The following is a 16,071-nucleotide window of genomic DNA, read 5'->3' as shown; positions in this document are numbered from 1 at the left end:
CATATTCCAAGAAACTGCTTTTCTCCAAGAGGTGTTACAATCTTATCTGTATGACATGAAAATCCAAACGAATCACAAACACATTCCATTTTCTTTTATTTAAAATGTGTATTTAAATATCCATATAAAAAGTGAGAGTTTAGCAAATGAAACACAATGACTTGTTTCCTTGTGGTTTGTTATACATTGTAACATCTCATATATGGTGCATATTGTGACAAGGAATGGTTTACCTCCCATTGGAGACATTACTGGAGTCCAAATGACTTGTATTTTCAACATAATGGCAGTTTTCAGTAGCATTGTTATACCATTAAAAACACCAATAGGACACAAGCCCCATGTTTTACCTTATTGAATTAGGCTCCGGTTTCCCAGACACAGATTAACCCGAGTGTTGGATTAAACACAAATCTTAAATGAGAATCTCCATTGAAATGTTGTTTTAGTTTGGGAAACCAGCCCCATATGTATTGCAAAGAAATACATTCCTACATTTAGTTCAATAAAACCACAAAGCATACAACAATCATCAGGGGTATCGTCACCCAAGACATAACAATATGTTAATAACAGTACTCAGGAGTCAAGACTAGTGCTGCAAAATTCTGTTCACTTTCAGAAAATTCCCAGGTTCCTGAATCTGACCAGTATTTCTGTGAATCCTGGGAATTTTAGTAAAGTTAGCAGAATGTTGCCACACTTATAGATGAGCAACTCTGAAAGATATTGTACACAGATCAAAATGAAACACAATGTAAAGTGTTTAAAAGTGTTAAAATGCCAGTTAAGGTTTGCTAGTACAGTACCTATATATTGTTATTGTAGTGGGTTAAAAACATGTCTTTCTTCTGGGCATTAGAAAGTAAAAATAAAATTGAGGTAAATATGACCTTGTTTGGGAATTCAAATTCATTCCACCATTTGAAAAGGGAGAAAATGCTCCTCAAAATGAGAGAAGAACATTCATATCAGAAAACCCCAAATTAAGAAACAGATTTTTTTATTTGTTATTATTAGTGAAGCTCTGAAGTGCTGTGGTATTGTAAAGGCCTGGGGTGTATTCATTAGTGTAAAGTGTTGCGAACCGTAGCAATTTCTATTGGACAAATTCAGGTATGTCCCTCCCATTTCGTCCCGTTTGCTTCCAATTGGTTCCTATGAATACACCCCTGGAGCAATAGAGCTGTGGGAGGGTCTGAAACTCTAATAGGGTTTGGCTGCATCCCAATTCACTTCCAGATTGGCCACCTCTCCTTGTTTCCTTTAATTTACCAAGGAAAGAAAGCCACTTCAAGCCACTCCAGTGTCCCAACACCCTTCGATGGCGACCTTTCCTTGGCTTTTTCACCTTATGACTTTGAGTGATAGGTGAAATAGGCGTTGAATAGGATTTGAGCACAGCACACGCACAAATCAAACTCTTTATGACCAAAGGTGATAAATGAAAGGAGACAAGAAGAGTGTTGGGACACAGCCTTAGTTGATGACAGAGTAGTGCTGGGCTGGGCTCTAGTAGTGGTTTGTGGTCTCTCCTGTGTCCCTCACAGTGCCTCAGTCAGTTTGATGGTCACAGCTTTCACCTCAGAGTACTCTGCCAATGCATACTCACCCCTGAGGAATCAAAATACAAAGGTTAATAAATACAAATTAATTTGTATTGTTCTAATCATTCACATTGTGTTAAAAATGTGCAAAATGTGTGGGTAAACAAACTAGTAAACCCTTTCATCACACATAGTGTTGAAGAGAAGTAACTTACAGCTCTCGTCCATTGCCTGACATTTTGTATCCTCCGAATGGTGCCTGGGCATGGAGGGCGTTATAGCAGTTTACCCTGAGAGAGAGAGAGAGACAGAAAGTGAGAGAGAGAGAGCATAACGGACCTAGTTTTCTATCCCCGGATTCCTTCCGCAAACTCTGAACCTTTTCATCTGGATCTTCGCAAGTAGCTAATCGCGATCACGGGTGACTACTCCTGGCTAGCGTGTCCATCCCGGAGCAAGCACAAATTAGCCTGAAGCTAGCCCGGCTAGGGCTCCTGGGCTACCACTGAAGCCCACTCCTGGGCTACAATATCCAGACTCCTTCTACTGCCGGTACGGGAATAGAAGCCCAACCACTCAACCGCCAGCCCAACCACTCACTGGACCCATACGATAACTTGGCTACGCATGCCTCTCTCTAATATCAATATGCCTCGTCCATTACTGTCCTGGTTAGTGATTACTGTCTTATTTCACTGTATAGCCTCTAGCCCTGCTCAATATACCTTAACCAACCATGTTGTTCCACCTCCTACATATGTGGTGACATCACCTGGTTTAAACGTCTCTAGAGACTATATCTCTCTCATCATTACTCAATGCCTAGGTTTACCTTCAATGTACTCCCATCCTACCTTACCTTTGTCTGTACACTATGCCTTGAATCTATGCTATCGTGCCCAGAAACCTGCTCCTTTTACTCTCTGTTCCAAACGTGCTAGACAGCCAGTTCGTATAGTCTTTAGCCGTACCCTTATCCTACTTCTCCTCTGTTCCTCTGGTGATGTAGAGCTTTATCCAGGTCCTGCAGTGCCTAGCTCCACTCCTATTCCCCAGGTGCTCTCATTTTTTTTTTACTTCTGTAACCGTAAAAGCCTTGGTTCCATGCATGTTAACATTAGAAGCCTCCTCCCTAAGTTTGTTTTACTCACTGCTTTAGCACACTCTGCCAACCCGGATCTCTTAGCCGTGTCTGAATCCTGGCTTGGGAAAACTACCAAAAACCCTGAAATTTCCATTCCTAACTATAACATTTTCCGCCAAGATAGAACTGCCAAAGGGGGCGGTGTTGCAATCTACTGCAAAGATAGTCTGCAGAGTTCTGTCTTACTATCCAGGTCTGTACCCAAACAATTCGAGCTTCTACTTCTAAAACTCACCTTTCCAGAAACAAGTCTCTCACCGTTGCCGCTTGCTATAGACCACCCTCTGCCTCCAACTGTGCCCTTGACACCATATGTGAATTGATTGCCCCCCCATCTATCTTCTGAGCTCGTGCTACTAGGTGACCTAAACTGGGACATACTTAACACCCCGGCCATCCTACAATCTAAGCTTGATACCCTCAATCTTACACAAATTATCAATGAACCTACCAGGTACAACCCCAAATCCGTAAACACCGGCACCCTAATAGATATCATCCTAACTAACTCGCCCTCCAAATACACCTCTGCTGTTTTCATTCAAGATCTCAGTGATCACGCCTCATTGCCTGCATCCTTAATGGGTCTGCGATCAAACGACCACCCCTCATCACTGTCAAACGCTCCCTAAAACACTTCTGCGAGCAGGACTTGCTAATCGACCTGGCCGGGGTATCCTGGATAGACATTGACCTCATCCCATCAGTAGAGGATGCCTAGCTATTCTTTAAAAAGTGCCTTCCTCACCATCTTAAATAAGCATGCTCCATTCAAAAGATTTAGAACCAGGAATAGATATAGTCCTTGGTTGACTCCAGACCTGTCTGCCCTTGACCAGCACAAAAACATCATGTGGCGTTCTGCATTAGCATCGAATAGCCCCCGTGATATGCAACTTTTCACAGAAATTAGTAACAAATATACACAGGCAGTTAGGAAAGCTAAGGCTAGCTTTTTCAAACAGAAATTTGCATCCTGTAGTACAAACTCAAAAAAGTCCTGGGAAACTGTAAAGTCCATGGAGAATAAGAGCACCTCCTCTCAGCTGCCCACTGCTCTGAGGTTAGGAAACACTGTTACCACCGATAAATCTACTATAATTGAGAATTTCAATAAGCATTTCTCTACGGCTGGCCATGCTTTCCACCTGGCCACCCCTACCCCGGTCAACTGCCCAGCACCCTCCAGAGCAACCCGCCCAAGCCCCCACCTTTCACCTTCAGCCAAATCCAGATAGCTGATGTTCTGAAAGAGCTGCAAAATCTGGACCCCTTCAAATCAGCCGGGCTAGACAATCTGGACCCTCTCTTTCTAAAATTATCTGCCGAAATTGTTGCAACCCCTATTACTAGCCTGTTCAAACTCTCTTTCGTATCGTCTGAGATTCCCAAAGATTGGAAAGCTGCCGCTGTCATCTCCCTCTTCAAAGGGGGTGACAATCTAGACCCAAACTGCTACAGACCTATATCTATCCTACCCTGTCTTTCTAAGGTCTTCGAAAGGCAAGTTAACAAACAGATTACCGACCATTTCGAATCGCACCGTACCTTCTTCGCTATGCAATCTGGTTTCAGAGCTGGTAATGGGTGCACCTCAGCCACACTCAAGGTCCTAAACGATATCATAACCGCCATCGATAAGAGACATTACTGTGCAGCCGTATTCATCGACCTGGCCAAGGCTTTCGACTCTGTCAATCACCACATTGGCATGGCAGACTCGACAGCCTTGGTTTCTCAAATGATTGCCTCGCCTGGTTTACCAACTACTTATCTGATAGAGTTCAGTGTGTCAAATCACAGGGCCTGTTGTCCGGACCTCTGGCAGTCTCTATGAGGGAGACACAGGGTTCAATTCTCAGGCCGACTCTTCTCAGTGTACATCAATGATGTCACTCTTGCTGCTGGTGATTCTCTGATCCACCTCTACGCAGACGACACCATTCTGTATACTTCTGGCCCCTCTTTGGGTACTGTGTTAACGAACCTCCAGACGAGCTATAATGCCATACAACTCTCCTTCCATGGCCTCCAACTGCTCTTATATGCAAGTAAAACTAAATGCATGCTATTCAATCGATCACTGCCCGCACCTGCCCGCTCGTCCAGCATCACTACACTGGACGGCTCTGACTTACAATACGTGGACAATTACAAATACCTAGGTGTCTGGTTAGACTGTAAACTCTCCTTCCAGACTCACATTAAGCATCTCCAATCCAAAATTAAATCTAGAATTCCTATATCGCAACAAAGCATCCCTCACTCATGCTGCCAAACATACTCTCGTAAAACTGACCATCCTACCGATCCGCGATGTCATCTATAAAATAGCCTCCAACACTCTACTCAACAATCTGGATGCAGTCTATCACAGTGCCATCCGTTTTGTCACCAAAGCCCCATATACTACCCACCACTGCGACCTGTACGCCCTCGTTGGTTGGCCCTCGCTTCATACTCGTCGCCAAACCCACTGGCTACAGGTTATCTACAAGTCTCTGCTAGGTAAAGCCCCGTCTTATCTCAGCTCACTGGTAACCATAGCAGCACCTACTCGTAGCACATGCTCCAGAAGGTATATCTCACTGCTCACCCTCAAAGTCAATTCTTCCTTTGGATGCCTTTCCTTCCAGTTCTCTGCTGCCAATGACTGGAACGAAGTGCAAAAATCACTGGAGACTCCAGTGACTGGATATCTCCCTCACTAGCTTTAAGCCCCAGCTGGCAGAGCAGCTCACAGATCACTGCACCTGTACATAGCCCATCTGTAAACAGCCCATCTATCTACCTCCTCCCCATATTGTATATATTTAGTTATTTATCTTGCTCCTTTGCACCCCAGTATCTCTCCTTGCACATTAATCTTCTGCACATCTACCATTTCAGCATTTAATTGCTATATTGTAATTACTTCGCCACCATGGCCTATTTATTGCCTTAACTCCCTTATCTTACCTCTTTTGCACTCACTGTATATAGACTTTCTTCTTTTTTTCTACTGTATTATTGACTGTATGTTTGTTTATTCCATGTGTAACTCTGTGTTGTTGTAAGTGTCGAATTGCTATGCTTTATCTTGGCCAGGTCGCAGTTGTAAATGAGAACTTGTTCTCAACTAGCCTACCTGGTTAAATAAAGGTGTTCTCAACTAGCCTACCTGGTTAAATAAAGGTGAAATAAAAAGATCTCTTCCTTTTTCTCTCAGACTCCTTGTCCTTCTCTCACTGCCACACAGAGGAGCAACGTCTGGGATACCTACCTATCTACCCGGCTCTATCTTGTGGCCACAAGGTGCAGCTACAGCTGTGTTCTCACATGAAGAGGTATAAGTAGGGGATACGGAGTCAGAGTGAATAGGGAGTACATTGGTAAAATGCTAATAGAAGTTGTACTGTAGAAGGTAGTAGTTAGCAGCACATGGAGTAAATGAATAATAAAGTAGTAATGGTAAGGAGTAGTGGTTGGCTTTGGGCCAATGGTAACAGTAGTAATAGTAGTAGAAGTGGTAGCAGTAATATTATTATTATTAGTAGTAGTAGTAGTAGTGGTAGTAACAAGCCTTATGTCAACTAGTCTGTCTGCAGGAGAGAGGACTAACCATAGAGAATGATAGAGGCCTATAGTGGCCTAGAGGTCACATTAGCATGGGAAGCGCCATTGAGGGCTTCCACCATTTTAATGTAGTCAACTGGTTGGTACTTCCAACTTCATTGGCTGATCCCTCCTGGTGACCCTGTTGGAGTCATGTCCAACCGGGTCATCAGGAGGGTTCAGCCAATCGGGAAGAACCAAATTGACTACTTTAAAATGAAGATAGCCTCAATGGCGCTGCCCATTCTGTAACAGATACAAAGATGAGTGCTCTATCTATCTATCTCTATGGGACGAACCTACAGTATTTATAGGAACTTGTCAGACATTACTAATCAATCACTAGCATCCAGTTCTCATCCTTACACTATTTTGGATATTAGTACTAGTATTGAATTGTTAGGATGGAAATAGTAGCAGCTAATAGTTGTTGCTGTAGTCATATGTAGTGATACTAGCAAGGTACCATTGTTCAGGAGTTAACAGTAACCTACCAGACGGTGCCAGTCTCCAGGGCGGCAGACACAGAGAGAGCCCGGTCCAGATTGCGTGTGAACACGGCAGAAGCCAAGCCGTACTCCGTACTGTTGGCTCTCTCTATGGCCTCCTGCTGGCTCTTGAATCTGAATATACACTGGACTGGGCCGAAGATCTGGATGGGGTCATGGAGAAGATTATATGCCCTGTTCAAATGCATCCTTCCTACTGCCCTCCTTTGAAGAAATCCCTAATGTGACATGGCTGGTAATTGGTAATTGCTTACACCTATCAGTTTGTTGGATCAGTGATTACCTCAAGGAGGAGAGACAGGTTGGTTTGTTATGTATTCAAACAGGCCATGGTCAGCAGGAGAAGGATAAAGCAAAGCCTCACAGGCCACAGATGTCAGTTCAACGCCCAATTTAGATTGACCCTAGATTATGATGAATAATGTGAAGAAAATGTTATCTTAAAAAATGCAATGACTTCACTGCTGAACCATGTCAATGTTGTGTTGTGTCCAAATAAAAGTCTGTAGGATCAATCAGCACCAATGAGAATAGCCTTGGGTCGTATTAATAATAAAAAACACAAGCGTTTGTTATTTGACAGGTTCAGGTTCCTCCCTGTGTCAGTCCATTTTCTTCCATTTGGTGTCTAGTGAATACAACCATAGAGATATGTATAGGATGTAACATTGCATCTGCCACAGTTGGTCTGTGGGGGCATGTGGGGCATGTGGGAGCATGTGGGGGCATGTGGGAGCATGGGTAGTGCCATTGAGGCCATCTCCATTTTTAAGTAGTACATTTTCTTCTTCTACTAATTTGATGAGTTGGTAAACAAACTAAAAGGCTACATACTTCAAATCCAATCAAATCAAACTATATTTGTCACATGCGCCGAATACAACAAGTGTAGACCTTACCGTGAAATGCTTACTTACAAGCCCTCAACCAACAGTGCAGTTCAAGAATAGTTAAGACAATATTTACCAAGTAGACTAAAGTAAAAAATAAAAATAAAAAGTAACACAATAAGAATAACAATAACGAGGCTCTAAATATCACAATTGGTTGGGAGAATATAAAACGTCAGCCATGTTCTTCGGCGCCATCTTTTCACCTGCAGTGTGTTGATTCTTTTCACCTGCAGTGTGTTGATTCTTTTCACCTGCAGTGTGTTGATTCTTTTCACCTGCAGTGTGTTGATTCTTTTCACCTGCAGTGTGTTGATTCTTTTCACCTGCAGTGTGTTGATTCTTTTCACCTGCAGTGTGTTGATTCTTTTCACCTGCAGTGTGTTGTTTCTTTTCACCTGCAGTGTGTTGTATCTTTTCACCTGCAGTGTGTTGTTTCTTTTCACCTGCAGTGTGTTGTATCTTTTCACCTGCAGTGTGTTGTATCTTTTCACCTGCAGTGTGTTGTTTCTTTTCACCTGCAGTGTGTTGATTCTTTTCACCTGCAGTGTGTTGGTTCTTTTCACCTGCAGTGTGTTGATTCTTTTCACCTGCAGTGTGGTGTTTCTTTTCACCTGCAGGGTGTGTGTTTGAACAGATATAAAGCCAAGGTTGGCAATTTACTGCCACCTATAGTAATGGAATGTTTGTTCACGATTATAATTAATTTACTGATCCCTCCTGATGACCTGGATGGAATTATGTGATCCTTCCTTAACCCATAGGAAGTCCCACCCAATTGACTACTTAAAAATGGTGAAAGTCCTCAATAGCGCTGCCCATGCTAAAACGGCTTTTGGCCACTAGAGTCCTCTATGTATTTCTATGATATGATCCTGCTTTACCATGACCATAGACTTGGATAGACAGCTCTAATACCACAAAGCCAGTATTAGCATGGGCAGATCCATTGAGCACTTTTACCATTTTAAAGTAGTCAATTGGGTGGGACTTTCTATGGGTTAAGGAAGGACCGCAGAATTCTATCCAGGTCAGCAGGAGGGATCAGCCAATGAATGGCAGGCGGCATTAAATCACCAACCTTGGCTTCATGCCTGTTTAGAAAACACACACTAGGTGGCAGTATACACACTTTCAGTTTGTCTACCGACTCATAGAAGAAAAACAAGAATAAATGGACTACTTTCAATTGGAGAAAGATCTACATGGCGCTGGCCATGCTGTCACAGAAGCCATTATGCCACAGATGTAAAGAAGCGCCCTCCATCCATCTCCATGACTATGACCTTGTTTGAACCATAGATATACAGTTGTCTGAAGCTGCACTTCAACCACACCACCAGAAGATGGCAATGGTATACAACAAAACTGCCTGGACCAGTGGTGGCGTTCTCATTTTTCTGAATGAAATCACTGTAAAGCCAACATCAGAAACCCCTAGCTCTGGGTAGAAGTTTCCCGTAGACACAGATCACAGATCTAGGATCAGCTTTCCTTCTTCCAATCACAGAACAAAGACACAGTATGATGCAGAAAAAGTTCAGGTGACTATTTACAGGTATTATATACAGAGAACAGAATGATCTGCCTGTGGTATATTTAAGCAATAAGGTCAGAGGGAGTGTGGTATATATACCACGGCTAAGGGCTGTTCTTACACACAATGCAACGCGGAGTGCCTCGATACAGCCCTTAGCCGTGGTATATTGGCCATATATCACAAACACCCGAGGTGCCTTATTGCTACTATAAACTGGTTAACAATGTAATCAGAGCAGTAAAAATAAATATTTTGTCATACCAGTGGTATACGGTCTGATATACAGTACCACGGCTGTCAGTCAATCAACATTCAGGACTCAAACCACCCAGTTTATAATTAATATCAGGACAGGTTTCGACTGTTAGATTCTTCTTCAGGCAGCGTTGGGTGGACGGATGCATCATCCCCCAATCCTAACTTTAACCATCTGACAAGAAAATCACAAAACTGACCATAGATCAGAATTTGGATCTCTCACCTCTTCCTTGGCGATGCGCATGTGGTCCTTGACATGGGAGAATACGGTGGGCTGGATGTAGAGGCCTGTGTCCTCCATGGCCACGCCCCCACACTCCAGTTTGGCTCCCTCCTTCTTCCCGCTGTCAATCAACTCCAGTATCTTATCAAACTGCTTCTGGTCAATCTGGAGAAACAGGGGAAGATAGGAGATGAGAGGAGATGAGGGAGGGAGGGAGGGAGGGAGGGAGGGAGGGAGGGAGGGAGGGAGGGAGGGAGGGAGGGAGGGAGGGAGGGAGGGAGGGAGGGAGGGAGGGAGGGAGGGAGGGAGGGAGGGAGGGAGGGAGGGAGGGAGGGAGGGAGTTGGAGTTGGAGGCAGGCAGGGTGATGTCATTACACAAAAGGTAAAGTAATGGCTATAAAGGGAGTATTCATTTACACACATCCAAAGCTGGCACAGGAGCAAAAGAAAGAACAGCCAGAAAAATAATGGGATATTTTCTGCTCCCACCACAAGTGATCTTTAGTGAACCCATTCTGATAGCCTGCGTTGATAACCACCGTGGTAATGGAAACTACGCTTCTGTCAGACAAGACCTGAAGGATACGTTCTGTAACTGTCCCACATCTTCTCATGCTGTCAGCTGTAGACTAAAAGTAAAGGACTGAATCCTAAATTGTGGCCTGCACGGTTAACTTAAGATAATATTTGATTGACTTCACTGCATGACTTACATGAATATCTGAGCTAAGCACACAGCTCTCAAGTTACAGATATAGGATCTTCATTTGATCACTTTTTTGTTACTGAGAATTTTCTTGCACCACAGGAAATGCAAACTTTTGGAGTTTTAAAAAGGCTTCTAAAGTTTGTAATTTCCACTTAGAAATGTCAGACTTGATTTGCCCTTACGAAAAACGTATCAACCCCCTACAAAAATGTCCATTAACCAAATCCACATAATAATTCACATTTCCTGTTGCTGCAGGATTATTTTCCTGCCGTAACAAACTGGCTCAAATGAAGCTTCTACATCTGTAGGATTTGGTCCGAAGTTGGGAACTGATCTAATGGTGAATAATTACCAAAGACTCCAACCACCCAAAGCCATAGACTGTTCACTCTGCTACCATCCGGCAAACGGTGCCCGAGCATCGGCTCTCGGGCCAATCGGCTCCAAGGCAGCTTCTACCCCAAAACCATAACATTGCTGAATAGCCAGACTGCTAAATAGTCAACTAATGGTTCCCAAACTATCTTCACTGACTCTGTCTTGCACTGACCCTATGCACAGACTATATATACACACTCACTAGACTATATATACACACTCACTAGACTATATATACACACTCACTAGACTTTATATACACACTCACTAGACTATATATACACACTCACTAGACTATATATACACACTCACTAGACTATATATACACACTCACTAGACTATATATACACACTCACTAGACTATATTTACACATGTATACACACTCACTAGACTTTATATACACACTCACTAGACTATATTTACACATGTATACACACTCAGTAGACTTTATATACACACTCAGTAGACTATATTTACACATGTATACACACTCAGTAGACTATATTTACACATGTATACACACTCAGTAGACTTTATATACACACTCACTAGACTATATTTACACATGTATACACACTCACTAGACTATATATACACACTCACTAGACTATATATACACACTCACTAGACTATATATACACACTCACTAGACTATATATACACACTCAGTAGACTTTATATACACACTCACTAGACTTTATATACACACTCACTAGACTATATTTACACATATATACACACTCAGTAGACTTTATATACACACTCAGTAGACTTTATATACACACTCACTAGACTATATATACACATGTATACACACTCACTAGACTATATATACACACTCACTAGACTATATATACACACTCACTAGACTATATATACACACTCACTAGACTTTATATACACACTCACTAGACTATATATACACACTCACTAGACTATATATACACACTCACTAGACTATATATACACACTCACTAGACTATATATACACACTCACTAGACTATATTTACACATGTATACACACTCACTAGACTTTATATACACACTCACTAGACTATATTTACACATGTATACACACTCAGTAGACTTTATATACACACTCAGTAGACTATATTTACACATGTATACACACTCAGTAGACTATATTTACACATGTATACACACTCAGTAGACTTTATATACACACTCACTAGACTATATTTACACATGTATACACACTCACTAGACTATATATACACACTCACTAGACTATATATACACACTCACTAGACTATATATACACACTCACTAGACTATATATACACACTCAGTAGACTTTATATACACACTCACTAGACTTTATATACACACTCACTAGACTATATTTACACATATATACACACTCAGTAGACTTTATATACACACTCAGTAGACTTTATATACACACTCACTAGACTATATATACACATGTATACACACTCACTAGACTATATATACACACTCACTAGACTATATATACACACTCACTAGACTATATATACACACTCACTAGACTTTATATACACACTCACTAGACTATATATACACACTCACTAGACTTTATATACACACTCAGTAGACTTTATATACACACTCACTAGACTATATATACACATGTATACACACTCAGTAGACTTTATATACACACTCAGTAGACTTTATATACACACTCACTAGACTATATACACATGTATACACACTCACTAGACTATATATACACACTCACTAGACTATATATACACACTCACTAGACTATATATACACACTCACTAGACTTTATATACACACTCACTAGACTATATATACACACTCACTAGACTTTATATACACACTCAGTAGACTTTATATACACACTCACTAGACTATATATACACATGTATACACACTCACTAGACTATATATACACACTCACTAGACTATATATACACACTCACTAGACTATATATACACACTCACTAGACTTTATATACACACTCACTAGACTATATATACACACTCACTAGACTTTATATACACACTCACTAGACTATATTTACACATGTATACACACTCAGTAGACTTTATATACACACTCAGTAGACTTTATATACACACTCACTAGACTATATATACACATGTATACACACTCACTAGACTATATATACACACTCACTAGACTATATATACACACTCACTAGACTATATATACACACTCACTAGACTTTATATACACACTCACTAGACTATATATACACACTCACTAGACTTTATATACACACTCACTAGACTATATATACACACTCACTAGACTATATATACACACTCACTAGACTATATATACACACTCACTAGACTTTATATACACACTCACTAGACTATATATACACACTCACTAGACTATATATACACACTCACTAGACTTTATATACACACTCACTAGACTATATTTACACATGTATACACACTCAGTAGACTTTATATACACACTCAGTAGACTTTATATACACACTCACTAGACTATATATACACACTCACTAGACTATATATACACATGTATACACATTCACTAGACTATATATACACATGTATACACACTCACTAGACTATATATACACATGTATACACACTCACTAGACTTTATATACACATGTATACACATTCACTAAACTATATATACACATGTATACACACTCACTAGACTTTATATACACACTCACTAGACTTTATATGCACACTCACTAGACTTTATATGCACACTCACTAGACTATATATACACATGTATACACACTCACTAGACTTTATATGCACACTCACTAGACTATATATACACATGTATACACACTCACTAGACTTTATAGACTTTATATACACACCATATATACACTCACTCACACTACAGCGTCACTCCCACACAAAACCCTCACACACTCACACACACACACACACACACACACACACACACACACACACACACACACACACACACACACACACACACACACACACACACACACACACACACACACACACACATACCAATACAAACACACATACAGTACATATGTGTACACACACACACTTTTACACTCATCATTTGCTGCAGTTACTCTGTTCTTAATTTTCCATATTGATCTGGTACTGGTACTTCCTGTATATAGTAGCACATTGATCTGGTACTTCCTGTATATAGCTCCACATTGATCTGGTACTGGTACTTCCTGTATATAGTAGCACATTGATCTGGTACTGGTACTTCCTGTATATAGCTCCACATTGATCTGGTACTGGTACTTCCTGTATATAGCTCCACATTGATCTGGTACTGGTACTTCCTGTATATAGTAGCACATTGATCTGGTACTGGTACTTCCTGTATATAGCTCCACATTGATCTGATACTGGTACTTCCTGTATATAGTAGCACATTGATCTGGTACTGGTACTTCCTGTATATAGTAGCACATTGATCTGGTACTGGTACTTCCTGTATATAGTAGCACATTGATCTGGTACTGGTACTTCCTGTATATAGTAGCACATTGATCTGGTACTGGTACTTCCTGTATATAGCTCCACATTGATCTGGTACTGGTACTTCCTGTATATAGTAGCACATTGATCTGGTACTGGTACTTCCTGTATATAGCTCCATTCTTGTGTATCTTATTGTATACCTCTTGTGTTTCTATTTGATTTTGTATTATTATTTTTAAGCTCTGCATCATTGAGAAAGGTTCAGAAGCAAGCATTTCACTGTAAAGTCCACACCAGTTGTATTCAGCACGTGTGATAAATACAATTGAATACTGTATACTGTCTGTTGCCCCATATTTGAGCATTTTGCTGTAAGTTGACATATTTGAGATGCTTTTCTACTGGCGGTATCACAGGCACAATGACTAAGGGTTGTGGAGTTTGGATGGCTTGCTCTGTGTCAGTGGAGACTTTCTGACAAACTGTGTCTGCTCTGCTATCCAAACACCTGTCTGAGAGGCGCCAGAAGAAAATAGAGAGAAGAGACGAGAGGGGGAGAGGAGGAGAGAAAAGAGACGAGAGGGGGAGAGGAGGAGAGAAGAGAGACGAGAGGGGGGAGAGGAGGAGAGAAGAGAGGGGGGAGGGGGGAGAGGAGGAGAGAAAAGAGACGAGAGGGGGAGAGGAGGAGAGAAAAGAGATGAGAGGGGGTAGAGGAGGAGAGAAAAGAGACAAGAGGGGGAGAGGAGGAGAGAAAAGAGACGAGGGGGGAGAGGAGGAGAGAAGAGAAGAGAGGGGGGAGAGGAGGAGAGAGGGGGAGAGGAGAGAAGAGAGAAGAGAGGGGGAGAGGAGAGAAGAGACACCTGCGGTCCGTGTGATGTACGTGGGTCCAGGGGGTCTCCTATGACGATACTCTTGGCACTCTCGACGCTGCGGCGTACAAACTCCTCATAGACCTGTTCCTCCACGAAGACACGTGACGCGGCCGTGCAGCACTGGCCCTGGTTGAAGAAGGCTCCCTTTTGGGTCTCCTCCACTGCCAACTGCACTGTTAGTGAACATAGGATAGATGTTGACGAAGGCTGTCGCCAAATGACTAAGAGTCCCTCAGAGTAATAACATAACAATTGGCCACATCTTCCCTGAGGGCAAGATTTGGCATGATAATTACATAATTTTCTGGTTGTAAACTTGGTTTCTGGTCGTAGAGACGTCAGATAACAAGATTAGAGCCAGGTAAACATGTATGTTTCTGGTCACAAACACATTTAAAAGAAACCCTGTCCCTTTACAACCTGTATACAACATGACCACGACGTTTTCAGAGACGTTGTAAAGACGTCATTGCAACCAGTTTTGCCCTCTGGGTTATCATATTATATTGTTGATATGTTGGATAGGCTAGGAGCCACGATGACACAATGTCCGTCATGATAACCATCACACAGTTCGCAATCAGTCTCCATCTCTATTGCTTACAAGCACACTGTTGATCACACACACTGTGTCAAAGGCCTTTCCTCTGCGCTGAGCAGAGCTGCTGTCTTTGTTCTCTCTCTCTGCCTTGTTGGTTTAATAGAGAGACAGAAACCACATCACTTACAGTCCGAGTCAGCAAAGACAATGCAGGGGTTCTTCCCACCCAGCTCCAGGGTCACTCTTTTCAGATTACTCTTTGCTGCGGCCTCTTTGATCAACTGGCCTACCTGGGGAGACAAACAGGGCGAGGACGGATCACAGGGGGAAGTCATATAACAATGTGTCATATGGCACATTCAGTTCAAACAAATACTCTTTTTAAATGT

General features: G+C 41.8%; 1 protein-coding gene across 1 annotated transcript in view; it reads right to left on the bottom strand.

Moving 5' to 3' along the window:
- Positions 1 to 79: 79 nt before the first annotated feature.
- LOC109876831 (aldehyde dehydrogenase family 1 member A3-like) overlaps positions 80 to 16,071 on the bottom strand; it is a 34,381-nt gene continuing 18,389 nt past the window's right edge. Inside the window, exons 8-13 of the mRNA XM_031812954.1 lie at positions 15,870 to 15,972; positions 15,130 to 15,314; positions 9,706 to 9,870; positions 6,780 to 6,937; positions 1,763 to 1,837; positions 80 to 1,614 (exon numbers count right to left, since the gene is read on the bottom strand). Of these exons, the coding sequence (XP_031668814.1) occupies positions 1,545 to 1,614; positions 1,763 to 1,837; positions 6,780 to 6,937; positions 9,706 to 9,870; positions 15,130 to 15,314; positions 15,870 to 15,972 (756 nt within the window). The 3' untranslated portion in view covers positions 80 to 1,544. The remainder of the gene's footprint in view (positions 1,615 to 1,762; positions 1,838 to 6,779; positions 6,938 to 9,705; positions 9,871 to 15,129; positions 15,315 to 15,869; positions 15,973 to 16,071) is intronic.

The sequence above is a fragment of the Oncorhynchus kisutch genome, unplaced genomic scaffold (assembly GCF_002021735.2).
Source record: "Oncorhynchus kisutch isolate 150728-3 unplaced genomic scaffold, Okis_V2 Okis03b-Okis08b_hom, whole genome shotgun sequence".
NCBI classification, from domain to species: domain Eukaryota; kingdom Metazoa; phylum Chordata; class Actinopteri; order Salmoniformes; family Salmonidae; genus Oncorhynchus; species Oncorhynchus kisutch.
This window is presented reverse-complemented; position numbering and strand designations above follow the sequence as displayed.